The 26,899-nt window shown below is 42.4% G+C and overlaps 1 protein-coding gene across 16 annotated transcripts in view; it reads left to right on the forward strand.

Moving 5' to 3' along the window:
- Positions 1–26,899, forward strand: part of LOC310707235 (schwannomin-interacting protein 1) — a 379,203-nt gene that overhangs the window by 340,874 nt on the left and 11,430 nt on the right. For 13 of the 16 annotated variants that reach the window (XM_083504196.1, XM_083504187.1, XM_083504195.1 and 10 more), the window contains one exon: positions 12,304–12,422. In XM_083504196.1, coding sequence (XP_083360322.1) covers positions 12,304–12,422 — 119 coding nt within the window. Of the gene's footprint in view, positions 1–2,800; positions 3,371–12,303; positions 12,427–26,899 lie in introns of those variants that run through there. The other 3 variants (XM_083504192.1, XM_083504194.1, XM_083504189.1) reach the window with 3 other exon arrangements.

Genomic DNA, 26,899 nt, shown 5'->3' on the forward strand with positions numbered 1-26,899 from the left:
TTTTTTATTAGCTTCAACTTGTAGTTTCATCTGACCACAATCAGCTGTGTTTCATTTTAACTATACCGTAGTTTGAAACAGACAACGTCTTATAATGGGTCGTAAAACTTAACAAATCTTAACCAACCACAGTTAAGATTAACATCATTACCTGAAACCTAAACTTTGTTTAAACTGCAGTCAATAAAAAAAAAGGAAAGGAAATGTTCTGTAGCAGCTTGTTCCTGAGGGAGAACATGCAACCCTAAGGCAAGCCTTAGATTAATATACCTGTCTTCATCATGTTCATTAATTTCAGTGGGTCTGCCCTAGGCAAAGCTTTGTGGAACACCACTCATAGACTGGCAGTAACCTCTCCCAACCCTGTCTGGACATGCCAGGGATTGAACCCAGGGCCTTATAAAGTAGATGCTCTGCCGCTAAGCTATGGTCCTTCCTCATTTAGGGCTTTGAAAACGGTATTTCTCAATCTCTTTTAACCCATGCCCCTTTTAGCTAACATAAAAGTCCCACACAGAGACCTTTCAAGCATGGGTCCTCTAATTATTACATTGGAATTTTCAAGCGGGTTCTAATGTTCTGTTTATGTTGCACATATTTTTTGAACCCCATCCCCAAGACCATCATATGCCCCTCATTGTAGACTAATACCAGCACCTTAAATTGGGTCCAAGAACAAAATTCAGCTACTAGTGCTGAATTGGGTGTATTGTGATTAAATGTGTAGCTCGCTCACTGTTTTGGACCCTAAAAGATGAGTCATGAAACCACAACATGAAAAGTCCACAGGGGCTCTGTAATAAGCCATAAGGCCTAACCAACTAACGCTTGAATTAATCTCAATATGGCTTAGGTCCTCCGCCTGCCCCCATCCCTTGTGCTTCCAGGAAATTCTCCTGATGATAACTCCTTCACTGAATTACTTTGGGTGGGTGGGGTGGTTTCCTGCTTCCATTAACATGAAACATGTGCTATAATCATCCTACTGTTCTGAAGTTTCATAAAGAACAAGAGACTTCACAAAATCAAGAGAGACAAGGCAGAATGGTGTCGGTTATCTGCTATTACAAGATTAATGAATGACATGACCCCAAAGTAGCCGGTTGGCTTTTATGGAAAAGCAGCGTGGACTCCAGATGCACAGCGTGAGAGGCAGGGGGAATGTGTGGGGTTTCGTCTCCAAAGCGTGCGCTCATGCGGTGTCACTAAGCTCCGAGCGTTCCTGAGATGTGCACCTGTCAGTGGGGCTTTGTCTCAATCTGAGAGGCGAAGTGTTCTAAGCACGTGCATTTTGCAACCCCGAGCTGATCTCATAATGTTGCGGTTGGCAGTTCGGTTGAAGTTCAGGCTGCAGCTTGAACTTCAGAAATGCCTTTATTGTAAATTACTACAGTGGAACCTCAGGACACGGGTGGCGCTGTGCTCTAAACCACAGAGCCTAGGGCTTGCCGATCAGAAGGTCGGTGGTTTGAATCCCCACAACGGGGTGAGCTCCCATTGTTCGGTCCAATCTCCTGCCCACCTAACAGTTCAAAAGCATGTCAAAGTGCAAGTAGCTAAGTAGGTACCACTCCAGTGGGAAGGTAAATGGCATTTCCGTGCACTTCTCTGGTTCGCCAGAAGCGGCTTAGTCATCCTGGCCACATGACCCAGAAGCTGTCTGCGGACAAACACTGGCTCCCTCAGCCTATAGAATGAGATGAGCGCCACAACCCTAACAGTCAAGGGTGCCTTTACCTTTATCCTACAGTGGAACCTCAGGTTACATACCGTCCTCGTTTCGAACGCTTCGGGTAACGAGCTCCGCTAACCCGGAAGTGGATGCTCCTGGTTGCAAACTTTGCCCCAGGATGCAAGCAGAAGTCGCACGGTGGTGGCAAGAGACCCCATTGGCACCTCATGTTAAGAACAGTTTCGGGTTAAGAACGGACCTCCGGAACAAATTAAGTTCGCAACCGGAAGTACTACCGTATATAGTAAAAATATTGAGCTGTATCCAGTGGCATCAGTCAGCTGATGGTAAAGGTTCTGTCAGGAGAGCAGGGAAGGAAGGAATTTTCAGGGATCCCATCAGTTACACCGCAGCAGCCCCCCTGCTCCAGAGGGGGGGTGTCTCCCAGTGAGGAGGAGAGGGAATTTCTAAGAACCACTTCCCTCCCCATTTCACTGTGGAAAAGCCCTACAGTCAGCTAAGTAACACTGTTGGCTACAGCCCAGTTATTTTCAGTACTCCTGATTTTTTTTCTGAGCGAGTCCCTGAAGCAGAAAAATTGCCCAAGAGAGGATTCAGGGGACGCATGTGTAAGTAATGCGCATCCAAAGAAATGTCTGTAAATGGAAGTGATGCTGGACATGCTCTGTAACTATCTACTTGGGATTTTTTCTTTGCTTTCGTTAATTAGCTAGATCGAGGAAACCTACTTATCAATTTGAAAGAAAGAGGAAAAAGACAAGAAGTCAAACAGCTGTTCTCAGCCTGTGGGTCCCCAGATGTTGTTGGACTACAACTCCCATCATTCCTGAGCTCTGGCCTTGCTAGCTAGGGGTGATGGGAGTTGTAGTTCAACAACATCTGGGGACCCACAGGTTGAGAAAGGCTGAATGCAGGTTGTACTTGACCCCTGCTCCTTTGCTATCCCCCCTTTTTTTGCATTGGAGGCTGGAGTTGCCCCAGGTCTGGACAACCTGGGATAGAGGGGCTCCTTTTAAAAGATGGGAAGGCTGTGTGCTTCTGGGTCCTTTGGCCTGCTGCTTATGGCTGCGGGCCATGCGGCCTTGGCTTTTTATATCATTCTGCTTTGTACGTAGCAGGGGTGTGTGTGTTTTGCTCTGGTGTACTCTGCTAGGCAGGCCTTTCCATCTATTTTTAACCTGTACTACCAGTGACTAGAGGAAGATTGTTGCTTTCCTTGTGTAACTGGCGAAGAAGTGTAATTAGCTGGCTTCAGCTCAAAGCCAGCCTTTACTTTATTTGGAGAAGAAGAAAAAGCAGCGTACTTTGGAGTGGGTTGTAGCTGCATGCTTCAGAGGTAGGTGATAGCAGCTGGCGAGAAGATCAGGCTCCTGACAGGTCCCAGTGTCTGAGGACAAGAGACTTTTAACAGCCGGGAATGGACCTTCTCATTGCACGAAAAAGAAGACTGAAACTACTGGTCCGGCTTTAAGCTGCCACCTGAAACTGCAGTTTTAATGAATGGGCTTCGGGAAAGGAGACTTGAAGCGCAGAATAAGTTGCAGGCAGAAGAGAAAGTGACCAGTTTGTTTTCCTAGGGGTTTTTTAAGGGTTAAAGGAATGCATTTGGATAGTGATGGAATGGATGACATCATCACTGAAGTATCCACATTGGATGTGGAGGGGAATTATAAAAAGGTAAGAGACACAAAGGGGCTCTTTTGTCTGGGAACAATTGCTGCTGTTTGCTGGAGAGAAACAAATCAGGGCCATGCAGTTGCAAAAAAAAGAAAGAAAAAGTATTCACAAAACATCCTTCAAGGATGGAAAAACAGAAATAAATGTGCATGTTCATGACAGTGTCTCTTTCTTTCGCTATATAATGACATTTGTTGTCATAATAAATGTTTTCACCAACTTTCTGTTAAGCTTTAGTTCAGAATATTGCATTCTACATACTTTTTGGTTTGGCTATATAAAACATTTTAACTGTCAGCACTGCAGATCGATGGAAATCAGGTGCTAGGAGTGTATTGATGTAGTATGTTGTAGCAAGTTAGGGAATCCAGTTTTGATTAATGTTTGAAACTTGAATGGTCTTTTTTTCCCCTTTTCTCTCTCTTTATCACTTCTCCTACCACCAACCCATTGAATAGAAACTTTTTAAATTGAACAGTATAGTGAGTTTACCCAGGGTGTGGAGAGTTTATATAAACTGCTGCATTGGCATGTCTTTAAAAAGCATGCCAGCTGCAATATGGAACTTTAAATATAGTAATTGTCTATGTCTGGTAATAACAGACATACTTAAAAATAACTTTAGCTGCATGGCTGAGGTCTTGACATCAAATTACAAGAATATGCCGGTTCTTAGCCTAAGAGTGCCCAAAAGTTCCACTCTTTCTGTATTTGTCTTCTTCTGGCCAGAACTTGTTGCCTTAAGAATCTGTTGATGGGTTTCTGAATGCACAGATTTCCCTTACGTGTGGAATTTGGCACACTTTACCGTCACATTGGCTTAATGGAAAGTTTAGTGATACCTACTTTGTTGCCTACAAATACGTTTTGTGATTTATTTAATTCTGCAACTGTATGTATTAATTTTGGAAAGCTAATGACACCTACCCTTGTGGGACATGGAGGCTGTTGTACCAGCTGGAGGAGGCCGTAATTCCAAGCATAGCATGCAGTTTGCACGCAGAAGGTCCCTAAAGTTCAGCCCTCGACATCTCCCTTTAGTGGAAATCCTGTAGCATGAAATAGTCAGAATGTGACTTGCAGTCTGGCTAACTATAAGGAAGCTTTATATGTTCATAGTTGGAGAACTTCCAACACACTAGCTTTATAAATTTGCTATAAAAAAAAATCCCATAATGGTCAGAAACTCTGATACTAGTGTCCGAGAATATTATCATTTTTCAATCTTGCTCCTTGGCTGGTACCTCAAATATTTGTTTCTGGCTCTTTTGAAGCCTAGATATTTGAAATACAAGTTAATTTTGGATTCTGCCATCTTTGAATTGCCTTTATGTTACTATCGGACTAAATAAACATTCTAATTATAGTGTTTTGTTTGTGTTTCTAGAAAACTTAGTAAACTATATGCAGTAAATGAGATGGAACAATGGAAGTAACAATTTGACTTGTTCTGAACTCTTAACGGCTTGCATTTCTGGCTGTCTACCCTTCTTGCAGCCATATTTCTATTGCTATAAATGCCACGTTGGTAAAGTGTTCTAGAGAATATGCACATGAACATATCCTCTTAATACGAAAGGCCTTGTATTGTGAGAGGAAAGGGGCAATGATACCTAATAAGAGACCTGTCAGTTTCATATAAATGTTGACATACTGTTCTCATTGTGCATGTATGCAATGTAAAGCTCACCGTGAATGTACACCATTAACACATAAAACTCATTTATTGGTAATATCTGGAATAAAGTGTCCTTTAAAAGGGTCAATAAAATTATCCTCTGACGTGTTATTGCTGCCGGTTGAGCAATCAGCTAATGATCCTGCTAGCTTTTGTGAGACTCAGGCTCTCCTTTAACAATTCAGACAAAATGATAGGAGTAAGTCAGCAGCATTTCTGAAGCACCATAAAAAGCATCAATAAAACAGAGGGGCCGCAAAGCTTATCCAGTGAAGTTTTGTTTGAAGCATACCAATTTGGGCCAGATCAAGAAATACTCTTGGAAATAAAGTGCTACTTCTGGAGATTTCCTGTATCCCGAGTTACTTCAGCCCTGGGTGATTTTCTACATATTTGCAGCAAATCTTGTTGGCTAAATTGGTTCTTTCCAAACTGTGCTGAAGACAACAGTTGTTCACCACACCTGCTGAGAGAACAGAATGGACTGAAAGGAAGTGGCAGTGTTAATCATCTGAGCTAGTAGGACATAACTAGGTAGAACTGGGTTGGCCATGTAAATGGTTTGAAGATATAGCTACCATATTGAAACCATCCAGGAAAATAGAATATAGCCTGGTAAATTAACGGCATGAAAGCTGCATAAAAATATGAACATTTTGTGAAATAATAGGACCTGGGCACTGGAGGATGCCACCCATGTTGGATCCAGATTTTGTAGGTTCCTTGGGCAAGACACTCTCCATGGGTCGTCCTCCCTGTGCGATTTTGTCTCATCACTGCAGTAGATCCAGTGGGCTTTTGGCAGTGTTCCTGACCCCCTCCCAGGGTGTCAGCAGACACTTGACATGGCCTCTGAACACCACATTGGCTACCCTTGATGGTACGGCAGTGGTGAAACCAACTGCATTGTGTGTGGTGGTTTATACTAATTTTTCCCCCTTTCATACAGATTAAGCTTGCATTACAGAACAAAATGTAATTCATGCTATTATGTGAAGGACCTGTAAGTTCTTAAAGCATTAGAAGGCATCCCCAGAGAGTTACATCTCAATATCTCTTGATATTATATCTGTTCAGCAGATCACATGATAGGTATTACCCAAGTTTTACTGAAGCATGTATCAAAACAGCCATTCAAGTTAATGGAACCAGATTGCGCCAAACATGAATCTTGAGTTTTATGGTGGCTGTGCTAGATCTTTGAATTCTAGCTGAGAGTTGTTAGAGGACACCTAACTACAATTTGCAGAGTTCCCTGAGGTGAGGGATTGACTGTTAAACCATTTTGGGAATTGTAGCTTCGTAAAGAAGCAAGGGGTCTCCTTTTCATTCTCAGCATCCTTAACAAACTGTGCTTCCAAGGATTGTGTTTAAAGTGGTATGTTACTGCCTAAGTTCTACTCAGTGAAATCAGTGAACCCAAGTTAACAATGTCCATTGCCTTCAATGGGTCTCTAGCGTTGAATACAGCCCAGTAGTCAGTCTAAAATAATAATAAAAATAACTTCCCATGAGCTGGACTATTTCAATAAGAAGGCTGCTGAGTTTTTAGAGACTAAACTTGCAAACGTTTAGGAGGAGAGGAGAATTATTAAAAAGTAGATCAATGGCCTGTGAAACAACCTTGCAGTGTATAAACATATAAATATTTGGCCAGCAGACTTGTAAACCTGTTATAATAGCTAGCGGTAACTTGTCTTTAGATGAGTTGGCCAGCTTCCTCAACTGTTGTTTAGCTGCCAAAGTTCATAGCGTAAACCCCAAGCCTCCAATATGCAGGTGCAACATTTGGCTTTTTAATGGATCAGAAAGACCCCATGACCCCTGCTACCACATAGTGAAAAATAAAACCAACATTGTTGGGCCATAAGTGTGTGTACACTTCCTTTTTTTAAAAAAAAAAAAGAGATATTTTAAAAATGCATAAAACAATTTTCTAGTAACCCTCTGGTGGTCTGCTGTGGACTTTTGCTGCAGCCATAAGGCTGCTTTTCTGCCTGCCATTTTATGATGGTGCTAATTATGCCAGTTTCCGTACTCTCATTAGTTACTGTGCTAACTGTGTCATTGCTCCACCCGCACAGGCACGTCCAAAGTCCGTTTTGGGGGCCTAAATCGGCCCCTTGGCTGGTTTTATCGAGCCCCTGTGGGAGCTCAACAAGTTCAGTCCTAAGAAAAGCTCAACAAACAACCTTGGGGTAAAATCATTTCAATCCTAAAAAAAGGTCAACAACTTTGGTCGGCCCTCACGCATGTTCACTTCATCAATTCTGGCCCTCTTTGAATAAAGTTTGGGCTCCCCTGGGTCTACCCCTTGCATCATCCTCACAATTTAATTAGTCTTTTTATTCTCCCCGTGTCCTCCCATGAGCCACTCTAATTGTAGGTAAGAGTAACTTAAGTATTACGGCCGCAGATCTTATGCATAGATGTGATGCAACCAACAGATCAATTGCACTGATGCACAAGAACTTGCAAATCACTGCCTGTAGCACTAGAGCTGAAAATTGCACACTCTCTTTTAATCTCTACAAACTGATGCAAGTGTGATGGCCTCAGATAGGGACAGATAGATCAGTCTGTTTCTGGTTTCTGTCATACATTGATCTGCAATTTAAAACCATGGAGTTGTCTCTCCTTCCCTCATGCACCCCAAAAATCAACTTCAGAGGGTCCCCCAATGTCTAACCTCATATGTTCCCACTCAACTGCTTCAATCCCCAGCAGTGGCGCTGTTATAGGTGCTACCCAATATTTGCTCCGCACTTGTAAGAAATCATTCTTTTAGTTTCACCTACACTTTGGAACTCCCTGTCATTGACCTCAGGCAGGTCCCTTCACATCTATTCCTTTCAGCATCTGCTTAAAACATTTTTGTTTAGGCAAGCCTATCCTGCCACACAGATGTTGACATGTTTAATTTCTTTTTCAATTACTTCTGATTTTATTGTTTTAATGTTTTTAACTACTTGTTCTTAAGTTTTTATTGATAGTCATAATATTTCTTGTAAGCTGCTTAGAGGTTTTGCTACAATCAAGTGGTGTGTATATATTGTGCTGAATAAACAAAAAAAGGGGGGTGACAGGAGAAGGGAGGTGGGAATTCTGTTGCACAAGTGGAATAATAATAATAATAATAATAATAATAATAATAATAATAATAATAATAATAATAATAATTTATTATTTATACCCCGCCCATCTGGCTGGACTTCCCCAGCCACTCTGGGCAGCTTCCAAAAGAATATTAAAATACTGTGATACACCAAACATTAAAAGCTTCCCTAAACAGGGCTGCCTTCAGATGTCGGATAGACAGTGAAGGATACAACACAGACACACACAACACCTTGTTTTCTGTATCTTTTTACATAACATGCATTTAAAATAAATATATTTATATGCTTTTTATCCCAATGTATGCAATTTCATATGCATTTGTGGCATGTTTTATGAGCCAGTGACTGTTATCGCAAAGTTCTAAGCATCCTGGAAACTGAAAGTGCATTCCAGTTTGGGTATTTAATCCAAGAAATGTGAATCAGCTCAGTTTGCTTTTAAAAATGTGTGCCAGACTAAAGCATCCCTAGCTTCAGAGCCATAGATCTGGATTTCGGCATGCAACCTTAGTCAATATTTGCCCTTTAAACTGCAGAATGCAGTGTGTAGGAAATCTGTAGATTTTACACTGAGACTTTCACATGTTGCAAGCTCTGTGAACTAACACTTGATTCACCGACGGGTGGATAACGTGTTATGTGGTGTTGCTTTTTAACATTGCAAACGTGTATTTGAAAAAAAAAGTTTGTTTTAAACAAAAACCAGCCAGTGCAATGCCCAGATGGTGAAATTAGCTCCTGCAGCAAACTTGGAAGATGAAGGAAATTGATTTGTTGAGGACTTTACTTGTAGGATGTTGTGCTGGGTGATAGTCCTCGTTCCGCCTTTAGCCTATGCATTTCATTCCTTCCATAGACACAACCACAGTGCTCACACACCAGAAGGGTGATACTGTCAGTTTAGAGCTGTGTTTCCCAAACTTGGGCCTCCAGCTATTTTTGAACTACAATTCCCATCATCCCTGACCACTGGTCTGGCTAGCTAGGGATGATGGGAGTTGTAGTCCAAAAAGAGCTGGCAATCCAAGGTTGGGAAACACTGGTTTAGAGAAACCTTAAGGTTTTTAGAAGTACAAATAATATTTAAAAAGAAACTTTGAAGGGTTGGGAGTGGGCAAAAGCAGCATGTGAGGATTGGGCATGTTAGTGGCTGCATAGAACTGAGGGTGGGGGTAAAAGAATGGGGGAAAACCTTTTGTTGCAGGTCCCACTCATTCTTACTAACATGAGAAATGGCAAGTGTCTTCTTTCTATCAATGCCAGCTTGATAAAGAAGGAGGGGACTTCCGGTGGTCGGCAGCTGACAAATTCATTTTGGGCTTTGGGAGTGATTTGTGGCTACTGTGAGCATGGACTGTTGTTGGGAGTAATGTAGAAACTTCCATGTGAAAGCTTCATGGATAGCTCCATTGGTTAGAGTGTGGTGCTGATAATGCCAAGGTTGCAGGTTCGATCCTTGCATGGGGCAGCTGCATATTCCTGCTAATTCAAAGAGTGATCCTCAGGGTTTCTTCCAACTCTATGATTTTATGATATGCACCAAGCATGCCATTCTGGCTGAAAATATTCTGTTCACCACAGTTTTTGTTGGCTATTGATGTCTGCCATTGTCAAACCTTACAGATTTTTTAAATGCTTGACTGGTATTTCTTGGTTTTTATTATTTTAATTGTATTTTTGTTTTGCATATTGTTCTTTTATGATGCCTCTTCTTTTGCTTCCTTCTGTAGTGGTTTAGCCTCTAAGCGACTGGATGCTGCTACATCTAGATTTATGTTTTATTTTGACAGTGTCCAAGATTATCCTTACACAACTGTCTCCACATCTTTCTCTGAATTCTCCCCCCACTGCAGGAAAACAGCTTCATAAAACAGCAGTGCAGATGGAAGCATCTTCAGTAGCATGTAATAGATTGGATGAAAAACAAAATCTAATGAGAGAGCCCCCTGAGGTTCCTTTTCTGTTATAGAAGCACTTGTGGCAAAGTGAAAATGAATATACCAGCTTATTAAGTTCAGCCACTGTGCTCTTAAAGTTATTGATTTTTCCCTCATGTTGCAGTTCGTTTGCCGCTGCACTTTTTTTGAGACAGAAAAGCTATATACCAGATGCATAGTGCGCCATACGTTTCAAAGGATGGTTCTTGGAAGCATTCAGTTAGCAGTCGTATCTATGGGCAATCGCTAATGAATTCTGCTAATGGTGATGCTCCTGAAAATCACTAGGCTGTAATTGCTTCAGATTAGACAGCGTGGCACCAGTTTCCAACTCTAATAAACAAAAGTATGAATTAAAACCTATTGTTGCTTAGGTTGAATCCGTAGAGGGTATTTGCAGTTTGTTTGGTTGGTTGGTTGGTTGGTTGGTTGGTTGGTTGGTTGGTTTGTTTGTTTGTTTGTTTGTTTGTTTGTTTGTTTGTTGAATGGATCAGGCCAAAGGCCCATCTAGTCCAACGTAGCTCAGTAGGTAGAGCATGATATTCTTAATCTCAGGGTTGTGGGTTCAAGCCCCAACTTGGGCAAAAGTTTCCTGCATTGCAGGGGGCTGGACTAGATGACCCTTGGGATCCCTTCCAACTCTCTACATATGTATGATTCTATGATCCTATTCTTAGAGTGGCCAACCAGATACCTGTGGGAAAACCACAAGCAGGCTTTTTTCTGTTGAGGGCCGCATTTGCTCTGGGGTAAGCTGATGGGGGCCATATGCTAGTGATGAGTGGGGCATGGGCAAGAGTGGGTGGGCAGCCACTTTTCTCACTTTCTGATGCCCCCCTTTTCTCTTTTACACTCTTACCTCCTGCACTGCAAACTGCCAGGTCTTGCCAGAGATCTGAACAGTTTGCTTACAGAGGGCTTTCCACCCCTCAACACACACACACACCCATCCGTCTTGGCTTTTTAACCCCTCTAAGCTCTCTCCATTCAATGAAATTTGGCCAAGGACCACAGGTTGCAAACCCTGGAGTTCAAAACTACAACTAATCCAGAATGCGGCATCTAGACTGGTGACTGGGGGGGCCGCCAAGACCACATAACACCGGTTTTGAAAGACCTACATTGGCTCCCAGTATGTTTCCGAGCACAATTCAAAGTGTTGGTGTTGACCTTTAAAGCCCTGAACGGCCTCGGCCCAGTATACCTGAAGGAGCGTCTCCACCCCCATCGTTCTGCCCGGACGCTGAGGTCCAGCACTGAGGGCCTTCTGGTGGTTCCCTCATTGCGAGAAGCAAAGCTACAGGGAATCAGGCAGAGGGCCTTCTCAGTAGTGGCGCCCGCCCTGTGGAACACCCTCCCATCACATGTCAAAGAGATAAACAACTACCTGACATTTAGAAGACATCTGAAGGCAGCCCTGTTCAGGGAAGTTTTTTATGTGTGACATTTTAATGTATTTTTAATTTTTGATGGAAGCCGCCCAAAGTGGCTGGGGAAACCCAGCCAGATGGGTGGGCTACAAATAAATTATTATTATTATTATTATTATTATTATTATTATCATCATCATCATCATCATCATCATCAAATTCAGAACCGTGGTTGGCTTAGGCAAGAATTGTCCAATCTGGAAGTACAGCATGGAGTGTCGTGGTCAAGTTATCTCTCTCCCAAAGGGGCCATAGCTGGTGAACCAGCTGGAGATGGACCTCAAATGACAGTTGGATCCAGGAGTAATCTCAAGCTATGGACCTGCTCCTTCCAGAGTAGTGCAACCCCATCCATAGCAAGCCATCTTCCCACTTCCTGGACTCAAGAACTTGGAACAAATGATGACTTCTTGCATTGAGTCAGATTGTTATAAGATGTGTGGTGTTTGTTGTGTATTCTGTTGCTTCTATGGCTCATACACTGCCTTGTGTATAGCAGTGTAGAAAGACAGTAGACAAATTAAAGGCGAAAATGAACTGAAATAACACTTGTGTCAGGATCACCTAGTGACTAGTCTGAGACAGTATTCAACATGTATTCTCTGTTTGAAACAAATCAAAAGGGTACATAATATCATTGGTGCTTTATCTCCTTGTCTCAAATTATAGCACTGAGTGCTGTTGGATTAACTTTAAAGTTCTTTTTACAGGAATGTGGTCTGCTGTCAGCGGTTTGACGAGAATTGTTCTGGTTGTGTGTTTTTTTCAGGCTCAAAAAAATGAGAGGGAGTCTATCAGGCAAAAACTGGCGCTTGGAAGTTTCTTTGATGATGGCCCAGGAATTTATACCAGCTGTAGTAAAAGTGGGAAGCCAAGCCTTTCTTCTCGGTGAGTGAAAATGGCACGGTGAACATTTATCATTTTAATAACTTCCATGTGGCATAATATCATAGAGTTATGCCGCGTGGCATAATATCATAAAGTCCAGGCTTTTGAGACTGTGACATTATCTTCAGTGTTCTGTCCGTTCATGATTTAACTACAAAGAGAAACCCCTCAACTGTCTGAGCTTCTAAGCTTCTCATCTTCTGTCTCCCCCCCGGCATCTGTTTGTCCAACAGTACCATGCATTTCCAATGTTATGTGTCATGCTTGCTTCCATTTCTGTGACTGTCAGTCATTTTCCCAGAACTTCATTCTGTGTGCCTTTCAAACATATTGGGGAAAGGTATGGTTTAATATACTATTCCATAAGCCATCTCAAACTCAGCAGAGGTGAGGATATAAATATTTAAAGAAACATCAGTAACATCTGTAATGAATAATTTCTTCAGCTGCTTTAAAGATTTTAAAAGCGCTCAGCACATTAAGTCTGGATACTGTTTGAATTATCAGTGTTACTTAAAAGCCTTTTGAAGTCTACACTGAGTTACACACTGCACTTAACTGAGTTTATCTGGCTATTCCAGCGGCTAGTCTTGACGCTTTTCATTTGTTAAAGTCATATATTTAGTGATGTCTCGCTTTTTGTACTATTGTATGATTGTTTGCCTTTGGCTAAGCCAGGCATAGGCAAACTCGGCCCTCCAGATGTTTAGGGACTACAACTCCCATCATCCCTGACCACTGGTCCTTTTAGCTAGGGATGATGGGAGTTGTAGTCCCAAAACATCAGGAGGGCCGAGTTTGCCTATGCCTGGGCTAAGCAATAAAGGTTTGGATTTAGTGGGAGATTTCAAATGTATTGCAAAGAAATACAAATAATTTTATGAAGCAGCACTGCCTCCCTTCAGACATCTGAACTCAAGGATATAAATTTGAGTACAGCCACCCAAACCCCCAGTCTTACACTGGCATATAATTGTATATTCTTTGAGAAGGCCCTTTATACTTTGTAAGAAATCCAGTCTCTTGCCTCTGTCGTAAAATTCTGAACACTGCACGCTTAACACGGACAAATGCCACAGCAGCTGTAAACGCTTTAATGGTAACCAAACTTTTATATAGGCATGATAAATAAAAGTGTGTGAATGGTCAGTCCTGATGAAAATTTATTTTCAACATAAATGTAGAAACCAAAGAGCATTTGTGCATGCAGTGGTGAGCTGTTATTGCCTGTGGGAGACTCATCAAAATATACATTCTCCAGTTTATCACTGGAAAAGGATTTTGTGGCTCCTGGTTATTTAAACAAGCAATGCATTATCTGGAAGGATAAAGGACAAGTCTTCTTTCAACATCCCATTCTCCATTTTGAGGCCCAAACAAGAGACCATGATCCTTTGTTGACAATAATAAGAATTGGACTAAGGGTGCCTCCCCACACCAAATATTTGGTGCTCAGCTCTCTACTTTTCTTTGAGGACACAACCTGAGTTAAAGTGGCACTTTGGGGGGTAAAAATTGTATTAATCACCCACCACGTTGCATATGGCCACAACCATTGCAGAAAAACTTCATGTTTCGAGCACCTAATTTTGTTACCTTCCAGTAGTAGCAGTTGTAATAGCTCCTCAACGGTGGTATAGTGGTAAATTTTTGAAGCATAGGAACTCACCGTGACAGCCCTGCCTACCCTTGAAGCCACACTTTCCAAGGGCACTCCAAAATCACAGGCTGTGGAGACCCCTGTTCATATCTATGTTCAGTCATGATGATTCCTGGGTGACTTTGGGCCTGCCACTCCCTAAGCCTGCCCTACCTAACAAAGGTATATCGTATTTACGGGACCGCCTCTCCTGGTATGCCCCACAGAGGAGCTTAAGGTCCATGAATAATCACAGTTTAGAGGTCCAGGGCCCTAAGGAAGTCAGATTATCCTCCACCAGGGCCAGGGCCTTCTCAGTGATGGCTCCAACCTGGTGGAATGCTCTGTCCCATGAGACCAGGGCCCTGCAGGATTTATCTTCCTTCCGCAGGGCCTGTAAGACAGAGCTATTCCACCTGGCTTTCAATTTGAACTTAGCCTGATCTTTTATTCCCCTTCCTTCCCTCCCCCTCCCCTTTTTATGAAGATTACCCACTCTGGGATCCCACAGCTAATTCTTCCCTGGTCTCCTCGCTGGCCCAAATAGGACTAATTTAGCTAGCTAGCCCTGGTGATAATCTAATGTTTATTGGATGGATTTCCCCCCTAATTTGTTTTTTGAATTCTGAATTTTTTGTTATTCACATTTTATACTGTATTTTACGCTGTTTTTTGTTGCATCAATTAAGTGTTTTAAATTTGTTGTTAGCTGCCCTGAGCCCGGTTTTCTGAACTGGGAAGGGCGGGGTATAAATAAAAATTAATTATTATTATTATGTGCCAGGCCAGATTTGTCCCACTCCACAAGCTTGAACACGGTCAAATACTGCTCTGTTAGGGACCCCTTGGGACCCCTTCCTCTTCTGTGGCGTAGGTTCATGGTAGAGCAGGAAACATATGGCACGTGGATGTCTCATGCAAGCAGACACTGTTGGTATTAAAGGGTTAAGAAGCTCTAATCAAGACGCTCTAGTCACTGAGCAGCTGGAGGTCGTTAAGCTTCCTGGAATGTGAGTTTGTATAAATAGTCAACTCACTCCTGTGTTTGCTCCTCCTTCCCCTTCCCCTTTCTTTTGGGGCGTGTTTCCTGAAATGTGTGATTCTTCACCAGGGTTTTTTTTGTTTTTGTGTAAATAAACCTTTTATTTGAGTTCCTAACCGCTTGCTCCAAGATTCCTTTATTGAAAAGATGCTGACTCTCCAGCCCTTCTTGAGCCGCTGTGCAAAATGCTCTGCTGTAATGGGACATTGTGGCATCGGAAGCGCACTGGACAATTGATTAGCATTAAACTAATTAAAGTTTAATGGGACAGGTTATGGCTGTTTGTACGTCAAGAAGGAGATAAGGAGTGCAGTTCAGAGTGATTTATGCAAGGACTGGAGCGAAGACAGAAGCGGTTGCCGACAGCGAAAGCCTTCAAAGCAGCTTGAGTCCTGCAACGTGCCTAGGAAAAGTTTTAAAGAGGCACTGCGCAGTTTGTACTCGCTGGAAGACGTCTTATTCCTCGAGGAGCCACCTCAGCAGCTGGGAGACGGTCTACAGGTCTGTGAGTATCGTTCCTAAGCCCCAGGGAGGATGGCAGAGTCCCAGGAAAGTTTTGCTGTCCCATTTACGCGACTCAATGGGAAAAATTGGCAAGATTGGAAGGCTAGAGTAAGGGTTTGGTTGCAAGCAAAAGAGTTGTGGAGTTGTACTGAAGCACCGCCTATACAGGCAGCTGCAGACGCGTCTGCAGAAGACAAAGCAGCAGCGGCAGCTTCACAGAAACGCGACAGGAAAGCCCAAGGTCTACTAGTTTTGGCAGTGGGACCAGAGCAAATGCCTTATGTTTCTGAGTTAAAGAACACGCATGAGGTCTGGACGGTTCTGCAGCGGTTAAATTCCAGAAACACTGCGGGGGCCAAGATCCATGCTACAAGATGTTTGTTTGATTTACGTCTCCAACCGGGAGCGTGTGTGAAAGAACATATTGCCAAAATGGTGTCTGCCTTTAATCAACTAAGTCAGCTGGGCATTCCTTTCTCTATGGAGCAGCAGTCATACATATTGTTGTCTTCTCTTGATAAAAGCTATGAGACTCTAGCTTTAACTTTGGAAGCTATGCCTTCAACTGAATTAACCCTTGAATACATTTCTTCTCGACTTGCTGATGAACAGGATAAAAGGCAAAGAGAAAGAGGTTTGTCTTCAAAGGGGAGTTATGCTGTGCCTAAGAGTGGGGATGCTGAGTTTGAGAACACAGTAAATGCTTTTGCAGCTAGACACTGTTTTCGCTGTGGTTCCTCTTCCCATTTAATCAGGAATTGTACACGTGAACCTGGTCAAGACAGCACCAAGGCCGTTACCCCTAGTTACCAGACAAGGAGTTCCAGGGGACGTCGAAGAAGAGGAGGAGGTCGTGGCTACTCCCACAGCACACAGCACATGGCTTCAGCAATGGCGTTGATGCAAGGGCGTGGCCAAGGCAGAAATCTACGCTGGTTGATCAACAGTGGTGCATCTCACCACCTGGTGGCGCCATCTAGTGTCCGTTTGCAGAATTGCAGACATTTGCAAATCCTTAAAGTTGTGACAATGGCAGATTCAACTAAACGTTCCTTAGAGACCGTAGGCACAGTGTTTTTGAAGTGTTTGCAAACAGAAATTGATGCCTATGTGCTAAAGGGAATGAAGGGGTGTATTTTGTCTGTGTCAGAACTTGATAGAAATGGGTTTAAAACTGTGTTTGAAAATGGGGTTTGCACTATTTCAAAGAATAACGTATCTCTTTTGCAGGTGAAATGCAGAAATGGGTTATATTATTTTGAGACAAGTCCAGATGAAGTTGAACAGGTTCATGCTGGTTGTGTGAACTCGCCTACCCATAATTCTTGTGTTCATTTATGGCATCGCCGTTTGGGACATATTAATTTTCAGTATGTTAAAAGACAACCTGAATTATCAGAAGGGTGCAAATTGAACAAATGTACTAAGTATTTGGATTGTACTGCATGCAAAAGGGCGAAGGTTCATAGATGCAGCTATCCCAGTTCAAATAGGAAATCTGACAAAGTATTCCAACTTGTGCATATGGACCTATGTGGCCCAATGCCTGTTGCTAGCATGGGAGGTTCGAGGTATGCACTGTGTCTCTCAGATGACAAAACAAAGGTTACATGGTTTTTTCCTCTCAAAACAAAAGCAGATACTGCAGAAACAGTTAAAAATTGGGTTCATGCAGTAGAACTTGAATTCGGTACTAGAGTACTTGCTTTTCAGACAGACAGAGGGTCAGAATTTACCGGGTCTGTGTTGCAGAATTTCTTCAAGAAAAAGGGAATTAAGCATCGTCTGTCTACACCTTATTCCCCCCAAGAAGGAGGCGTGGCAGAACGTAAAAACAGGGTTCTGCAAGAGTTGGCAAACTCTATGTTGTTTGATGCTAAACTTCCTCAAAGTTACTGGGCGGAAGCCTGGAAAACGGCTACTCATGTTCTGAACCGAGTATATAATTCGGTAATTGATACTACGCCATATTTTGCTTTATATGGGAAGAAGCCCAAAGTTAATTACTTTCGGGTGTTTGGATCTCAAGCCTATGTACTTATCCCAAAAGCGTTAAGGAAAAAGGGAAGTCCAAGGGCTAAGAAACTCATCTGTTGTGGGTACGAACCACATGCCAAATCTTGGAGGTTCGTGAACCCAGATGGGGATACTACAAGAGTGGTCCTCAGTAGGAGCGCTGAGTTTTGTGAGCAATCCGGATGGACTCACTTACATGCTAACCCTGACATTTTGAGAGATGATTTAGGCATTTATGCTGAGAAAGAAAGTCCAGAGGATGATGAGCCAGAAGGGGATGGTGCACATGGTCCAGATGCAGATTCTGACCAGGCACAAGGTTCTTCTCCTAAGGTAGAAAAGCCAGAATTTAAGAGTGTTCCAACATCGCCAGTCATTAGGCCTAGCAGACAGCAAAAGCGAAGCAGGTCGCCTGCAACACCAAGCCCAAGGGAGGTATCTAAACGGAGGTCTTTATCCCTAGAGGCACGTCTAGACATAAAGTCTGAGACAGATTCTGACAGCCAACGGTCAGAGGGGGCACAAGAGGAGCAATTGCGCAGGTCAAAACGTGCCACAAAGGGCAAGCCGCCAGAGCGGTTTAAGGTGACAAGTGTATACGTAAATATGGCACAGTGTGAGCCAGATAGCTATATGGAGGTACAACAGCTTCCAAGCTCAGAAGCCGTAAAGTGGCAGGAAGCAATGGAAAAGGAGATGGCTTCAATGAAGTCTCTCGGTGTGTTTACAAGTACAGAGCTTCCAAAAGGGCAACAAGCTGTAGGTTGTCGATGGGTATATCGTTTAAAGCCCACAACTACTGAGGAGTTGCAATATAAAGCCCGACTAGTTGCAAAAGGGTTTTCGCAGCGCAAAGGAGTTCACTATTCTCAAATTTATGCCCCTACTTCAAGATCTGAGTCATTAAGAATGCTTTTAGCCTCTTCAGCTAAGAAGGGAAATAAGCTGTTTCATTTTGATGTCAATGTGGCTTATTTAAATGCAGACTTACAGGAGGAAGTCTATATGACGCCGCCACCAGGTTTTGAAGGAGACAAGCCAAACCAGGTCTGGCGCCTACACAAATCCATTTATGGGTTGAAACAGTCTGCCCGTAATTGGAATTCCTGCTTAAATGATGCTCTAGAGAGCATGGGGTTCAGAAAGAGCGCAGCAGATGCGTGTCTTTATCTAAAAGGCTCGGGATGTGAACAAGAAGCAGTCTTGATATTTGTTGATGATTTATTATACAGTGGAAAGGACGATAAACTTGCACAACAATTTGCCACAAAGCTTGGAGAAAGGTTTCAGATAAAATCACTAGGCAATGTATCTGTTTATCTAGGAGTTAAAATTCAGCAAGATGAAGATGGGAACTATTGGCTCAGCCAAGAAGCTAAGATCCAGCAGTTGCTGGAAAGGTTTAAAATGGACAACTGTGCTGGTGTTAAAACCCCAATGGAGTTAAGTTACACAAAGGATGCTCAAGCCGAGCAACAAGCAGAGTTCTGTAATCCTGGGGTTTACCAGTCAGCGATAGGCAGTCTACTTCACATTGCACAGTGGACTCGGCCCGATATAACATATGCTGTCAACATGCTGTATAGACAAGCTGAAAAACCATCAATGCATGCTTGGCAAGGAGTAAAAAGAGTTTTAAGGTATCTCCAAACTACCAAAAGGTTTCGCTTCAAACTATCAGTGGAGGGCAGCACACAACTTGAATGTTGGGCCGACAGCAGTTGGGCAGATGCTGGACCAGATAGAAAATCAGTGTCAGGAATGGCGATAAAATTTGGAAATGCACTAATTGGTTGGAGATCAAGAAAACAATCACTTATAGCTTTAAGTTCAACTGAATCTGAGTTCAATGCATTATCAGATGTATGTAGAGAACTGGAATTTTATAAGCAACTGGTACAAGAATTGTTTGGAGAATGTTCCCTACCTATCAGAGTGTGGGAAGACAATCAACCTTGTATTAAACTAGCTAAATCAGGTCAATTCAAGGCACACACAAAACATTTGGATATCCGTTATCAAAATGTATGCCAAAGTGTAAAACAAGGTTTAATTGAACTAAAGTATTGTCCAAGCCAAGAAAATCTCGCAGACGGTTTTACAAAAGCTTTGAGTCCGCAATCTCATAAATGTTTCTGTTCAGGTTTAAATTTGAATTAAGGTTGGTACGGCTCAGTGTTACGAGCGAGAGGGGGTGTTGGTATTAAAGGGTTAAGAAGCTCTAATCAAGACGCTCTAGTCACTGAGCAGCTGGAGGTCGTTAAGCTTCCTGGAATGTGAGTTTGTATAAATAGTCAACTCACTCCTGTGTTTGCTCCTCCTTCCCCTTCCCCTTTCTTTTGGGGCGTGTTTCCTAAAATGTGTGATTCTTCACCAGGTTTTTTTTTGTTTTTGTGTAAATAAACCTTTTATTTGAGTTCCTAACCGCTTGCTCCAAGATTCCTTTATTGAAAAGATGCTGACTCTCCAGCCCTTCTTGAGCCGCTGTGCGAAATGCTCTGCTGTAATGGGACATTGTGGCATCGGAAGCGCACTGGACAATTGATTAGCATTAAACTAATTAAAGTTTAATGGGACAGACACAAGTTCACAGATGCAAATGCCCTGACTGCTTCACTGATTAGGCTTTTCTTTGCACCCCAAAGCCACATTCATTGATCCCCTGCAAGGGTACGGGTTCAGGCAAAATAGTCTCTGAATGGCACGGCCTGGCACTTTCAGAGTTCCCAGGAAGGGTCTGCTTTTCACGCACAGGAACCCAAAAGTCAAATTTCCTTGAGGAGGCAAGGGCAGCCAAGTGTGGACTTCCTACCCTAGCACTGATTGAAAGTCATCTGTTGTTTTTCTTCCTCTGATTTTCAAGGTTCTTTGGAAAACAAAGAACAAGAAGGCCTGGTTCTTACTCTGGCTACCTTTTAATAGAAAATTTAACAACAAGAGTCAGGAAGGAAAAGGAAAAAAAGAAAACTTCAGTCATATTAATAGTACAGTAGCCATCGGTACCTCCATCTCAGTTTAAGCATACAAATCAATAGCCTGATAGCTATTCAAGACTGGCCCGGATTCTGATCATATGTATGGCTACTGGGACATAAGTCCTACCATATTAAACAAACTCACTGCCTAGTTGATGTGCATGGGATGGGAACTTACAGCATACTCCTATGCATGGCTACTCAGGAAAAAATCCTATTGAGTTCAGTGGTACTTTCTCTCAGGCAAGTCTCTCTAGGACTGCAGCGTTTGTCTCCTAGTCTTCTCTCTCTGAACTCCTCAACATTTTCCTTATAACGTGTGTGCTGGTATTAAGAACAGAGGTTATGACTCACAAAGGAGTAAGGAGTTAATCTATTTCCCTTTGCAAACAATGCTAGAATAAAGCAAAGGAACAGTATATGTTATCACACCCTTCCCCGGGCAGCTATAATTTATGCTTCAGGCCTAAAGCCCATTGAATGTCTTGTGCAGCAGAAAAAGACATGGCGTAAAAATGTAAGTATGCAATTATTCATTATATATTGCATATTAATAATGCATCCAAAGAGCCATTAAAGTAAATGGAAAATAATATTTTACTGTCCATTTCCACTGAAGAGTAATACAAGATTAAATCTCCTGGGGATGGGGGCGCAAAGGAGAAATAGCATGAATCAAAGCCCATGTTTATTAGTTACACATGTCTTGTCTGCCTGGTGATATGTTTTGTTTACCATCATATTTCAAGTTCTTAATGAAATAACAAATTAGAAATGGTTCTTCTGTGAATCGCAGTCGCTGTATGGATATTCCATATCTGTCCAGAGGAGGGAAAAACCCATATGCTTCTGTATTGTCTACAGAGTCTCGGTGGCTATAAATCACAGTTAGCATTTTTATGGCTTGACATTACACAGCTTAGGAATTTTGTCAAGGGAGATGGCTGAATAGAGGTCCAGATGGCCAGAAGCATAACATCACCACAATCACAATAAACACCTTTATGGAAGAATTGTTTCTGACTAGAGAGACCAGCCGAATGCATCATCGAAAGAACGCTTTAAAAAATAATCTCTTCTCCCTGCCTTGTGCACAAGTTAATATAATACTTTAGCAGGTGCTCTCTGTATGCACAAATAACTGGATGATTGGTGAATTTTAAATTTAATCCTTTAATGTGCATGTGGCTTCCATTACAACCCATTCCTTATTTATGATAAAAGGATGCCTAAAGTTGCAAGCAAGTGCTACAGGCCACCTTGTGGCTGAGATCATGTTCGATTTTGGAATAAAGGAACCATTATGTACATTATACCAGTAAATAGGTTGTTAAAGTGTTGCCTGCTGATTTAAGCGAGCACAGAGGGCCAAAGGCACTGCTATTCAGCTTTGGACAATCCACTGGTGCTGGGTGGTTTCTGTTGTTGTTTTTCTTCCTTTCTTTATAAAGCATTTTATTGCTTTTTAACATATAATAAACACAATTTAAAAACACAGTAAACACCAACCATGTCAGCTTGTCTGTCATTTCTTGGGAAAAGGCGTAACAGCAGCTTAAAACTAGAACCACGACTTTGTTGTTGTTATTGTTGTTTAGTCATTTAGTCGTGTCTGACTCTTCGTTACCCCATGGACCAGAGCACGCCAGGCACTCCTGTCTTCCACTGCCTCCCACAGTTTGATCAAACTCATGCTGGTAGCTTCGAGAACACTGTCCAACCATCTCGTCCTCTGTCGTCCCCTTCTCCTTGTGCCCTCCATCTTTCCCAACATCAGGGTCTTTTCCAGGGAGTCTACTCTTCTCATGAGGTGGCCAAAGTATTGGAGCCTCAACTTCAGGATCTGTCCTTCCAGTGAGCACTCAGGGCTGATTTCCTTAAGAATGGAGAGGTTTGATCTTCTTGCCGTCCATGGGACTCTCAAGAGTCTCCTCTAGCACCATAATTCAAAAGCATCAATTCTTCGGCGATCAGCCTTCTTTATGGTCCAGCTCTCACTTCCATACAGAACCACGACTTAGAACCAGTTTAAAATGTGTATTGAAAACTCTGATCCAGTCTGTCTCTCCAGATGTTTCCATGGGTCTAGGGAGGCTTGTCTCAACTTCCTGACTTAATCTGTCCCAAACAAACTTGAAAATCTCTTTATCACCTCCTTCACTTGCCAGAGCAAGGAGTGTCCTGGTGCTCTGGCAGATCATATTGTTGCTTCTGTTCTGAAAAACATCCTGGAACCATCACACACACACACACACACACACACACACCCTGCATCCTTGCTCAGCTTCATGAATCATTTTTGAAGAGACATTCCCCCTTTTTAGACAGGAAGGAATTGCTCTTCTTGACATCTGGAGACAGACACAGACGCACACACTTGTATTAAAGATAATAAACAGCCTGTGATGTCTGCCCTAATGCATTCACGAATCATCTAGAGTTCTATTTTTTCTCACCTGCACATTTATGCAGGTTTAATTGACTAAAACTCATATGACTTTAAGATTTTTTTTAAATCAGGCAATGGTCCTATTTATAAATGGTGATTTTTTTAAAAAAAAAAAACAGAGTTACAGTGGTTAACAGATTCTTCAGCTAGATTAATCTTTTTTTAGAAAAAAATGCTTATAAAAACTGCAGGTGGCAACCATCATCTTACGAGAAACTCATTCACACACAGGGCCAGTACCTTTGTGTATATCATCAGAAAAGTTCCTTCTTACTTCAGATATACTGTTTTACCTGTAGGCAACTCTACACAAATTTAATTGGTTGTTTAATTGACTAAAATTCATATCTTAAAATACATATCTTAATTAGCACTATGCAACTAAGAAGTAATGCCTGAGTTTGCTTTCTTCCTCCTGAGCTCTTTCTCTTTTGTGTCACATCTTTTAGGCTGTAAAGCTGAAGATGGGGACTATCTTATTACTGATTTTTATAACACTTTTTTGGCTGAAGAACAAGGTTTTAAATGCTTTAAATAATAAGTGTGTTTAGTTCCACTAAGTTCAAGTAACACAGCCTAAAGCCCTGGTTCTTTGGGGGATAGGGCTGCTGAGTAGGACTGTTCTTGGTCTTCCCTTAAGGAAATGCCTATCCTGCCGTTGCCTAAAATAGTGTACAGCAATTAAAATTGGCAGTACAGTGGTACCTCGGGTTAAGTACTTAATTCGTTCCGGAGGTCTGTTCTTAATCTGAAACTGTTCTTAACCTGAAGCACCACTTTATCTAATGGGGCTTCGCCGGAGCACGATTTCTGTTCTTATCCTGAAGCAAAGTTCTTAACCTGAAGCACTATTTCTGGGTTAGTGGAGTCTGTAACCTGAAGCGTATGCAGTGGTGCCTTGCAAGACGAAAAGAATCCATTCTGTGATTCTCTTCGTCTAGCGGTTTCTTCGTCTTGCGAAGCAAGCCCATTGACGGATTAACGGATTAGCGCTATTAGCGGCTTTTAGCGGCTTTTAGCGGCTTATCTGCTGATCGGATCAGCTGATAAGCGGCTTAGCAGCTTAGAAAAAGGGGGGAGGGGGGAAACCAGCAGGAACTCGCAAGACATTGTCGTCTTGCAAAGCAAGCCCATAGGAGATTCGTTTTGCGAAGCACCTCCAAAACGGAAAACTCTTTCGTCTAACGAGTTTTCCGTCTTGCGAGGCATTCGTCTTGCGGGGCACCACTGTATAACTTGAAGCGTATGTAACCTGAGGTACCACTGTACAGTACTAGTGCAATACAGTCATACCTCAGGTTACTGACGCTTCAGGTTGCGTTTTTTCGGGTTACGGACCATCAAAACCTGGATGTACTGGAATGGGTTACTTCCAGGTTGGGCACATGTGCAGAAGCGCTAATTCACACCTTGTGTATGCAGAGAAGGGCCGAATCGCAACCCGCGCGTGTGCAGATGCGCCGCTGTGGGTTGCCAACGTGCATCCCGCACGGATCACGCTCGCAACCCGAGCGTCCACTGTAAATGATTTTTGTGTGTCTATCATGAAACAATGTTAACTGAAAAGTTTCATCTCTGAACAATGCTCAGAGCAGTCTTTCTGTAACACTCAACATTTGCTTTATCATTGGGACCCATAAAGTCACCTGTGGGCCAGACTGGACAATTCCACTTCCTTATAAGCCTCGGATGTGGTAGCCCCACATTGACCTGCAGGAGCATCAGAAACAGGGCAGGTGCATTGGCTTGGTGCGCGTGCAGGTGTGGCCTCATTCCTCCCCACATGTATGAGCTGGATTGGCAAGAGATATTGCAATCATTATGGCAAAATGCAGCTCCTAGCAATGCTCCACAAACATAAGAGCAAACTTTAGAAAGAAGAAACATACACAACACAGGGTGCTGCTGGTTTTTGCAGGCTATTTGAAGTTCTCCTAAATTACAACCAACCGTTCTGTTCTTAAAATGAATTGCATTCCAATCACTTATGCCATGAGGTTTCTGCAGCGCTCAGAAATGGGCCACATGGGTGTCTAGCATACATTTGTAAAGAGGGTGGATTCCCCAGCTCCCAAAGCTTTCAGTCAAAGAATATATGGCCAGTAGGGCAGTGGGAGAAGAAGGTTGTCAATTAAAACAATGAGATGGCAAGGAAAGGCCATGTGGTGAGGAGAATATAATTATTGTGGTGGGTTTTTTAAAGAGGGTGTGTGGGCAGATTTATGGCATGTGCTCTTTCTAAAGCCTTTTGATTGACACTCTTTGGGAGATCTTGAGGGTATTTGAATGAGGAGGGAAAAGTGAGCAGTTGAATGAATGCCAAGATGATGTTCAAATCCAAGGAGCAGAAGTTGCTCCACAGAAGCCTTCCTTATGTGCCAGAAGGCCGGTGTCTTCTAAATGAATACGTGTTGAAGCTAGGTGGCATATTTGTATAGAACTGATTTTCCAGGTATTCTGATTTTATTCATTTATTTAGATCCATCTTTAGAGATTATATGTATGTACAGTATGTATGTATGTATGTTTGTTTGTTTATCAAGACTTATATTCTGCTTAATAAATAATCTGAGTGGTTTATGTGAAATGGTATAAAGCAGGGCTGTCAAACAGGTTGATCGCAACCTACTGGTCAATTGCGGGGTGTCCCTGGTTGATCTTAAAAGGTAAAGGGACCCTTGACCATTCGGTCCAGTCGTGGCCGACTCTGGGGTTGTGGCGCTCATCTCGTTTTATTGTCCGAGGGAGCCGGCGTGCAGCTTCCGGGTCATGTGGCCAGAAACACTGTTTACCTTCCCGCCGGAGTGGTACCTATTTATCTACTTGCACTTTGACGTGCTTTCGAACTGCTAGGTTGGCAGGAGTGGTTGATCTTAGGACCCCCCCCAAAAAAAAAAAACCACACACAAAAGAAGCTCAACAACTTTGGTCAATCCAATGGGTAGATCACTGCCATTTTATTTATAGTGGGAATAGATCACAGTCTCTTGGAAGTTGGACACCCCTGGTATAAAATATTCAATTTTTTTTAAAGCAATAGAAACAGACTTTTAAAACAGACATAATAGAATTGCTAAACTGTAGATAAAAACCAACGTATTTTAAAAACAAATAATAATGTACCTGTACATTATAATGGCAAGTCTGAGTAGGCTTGCCTAGATCAACATTTTAAGCAGGTATTGACAACCGATAATGCTATTAGGCACGGAGTTCTAGAAAAGATCTTCTGAGTGGTTTTTAAATGCTTCAGCTTCTTCTTCTTTTTAATTGGGGAGGCCATTCCTGGCCAGTCATGCACAAGAGACTGTGTGATATTTTTTTTCTCAACAGTGTACAAAAAAAGGTAAGTTCTCTGGGTGTGAAGAACGCCCGTTTGAATTTGATTGCAGCCATTCTGCACAAGAGCACTCAGAGCTAATCAGGTGAAGGGAAAATTACTGTTTTGGACACAGGCAACGGCAGCTGATTGCATTTCTCTAAAATAATGTAAAACAGCATTAAGCAGAAGGTAGGTCAAGAACCCTGGGTGGCTTGCAATAGTTTGGCAAGGGTTTACAACTGAGTTGTTTAGCAATGGGAACAATAAAATGGCTTTTCCCACCTAAATCAGGCTGCTGAAATGGAGAAAGCTAACCAGGAGTGGATTTTTATACGAAAAACACTGTGAGTCAGTTCAGTTCTGGTACACATAATGGGCTCAGTTGCCCCCTGCCCTTTCATTCTAACTGCATTTTGCTCCTGACTCTGGGTGATCTAGTTCTTGGGGATCTAGTAAAAAAAGATATAAAGTAGAAGTAGAAGTAGCAAGTCTGAAGCCTATCTATCCCATCAGGTAGAAATACAAATCTG

The sequence above is a fragment of the Podarcis liolepis genome (genome assembly GCF_965112155.1).
Source record: "Podarcis liolepis genome assembly, chromosome: 5".
NCBI classification, from domain to species: domain Eukaryota; kingdom Metazoa; phylum Chordata; class Lepidosauria; order Squamata; family Lacertidae; genus Podarcis; species Podarcis liolepis.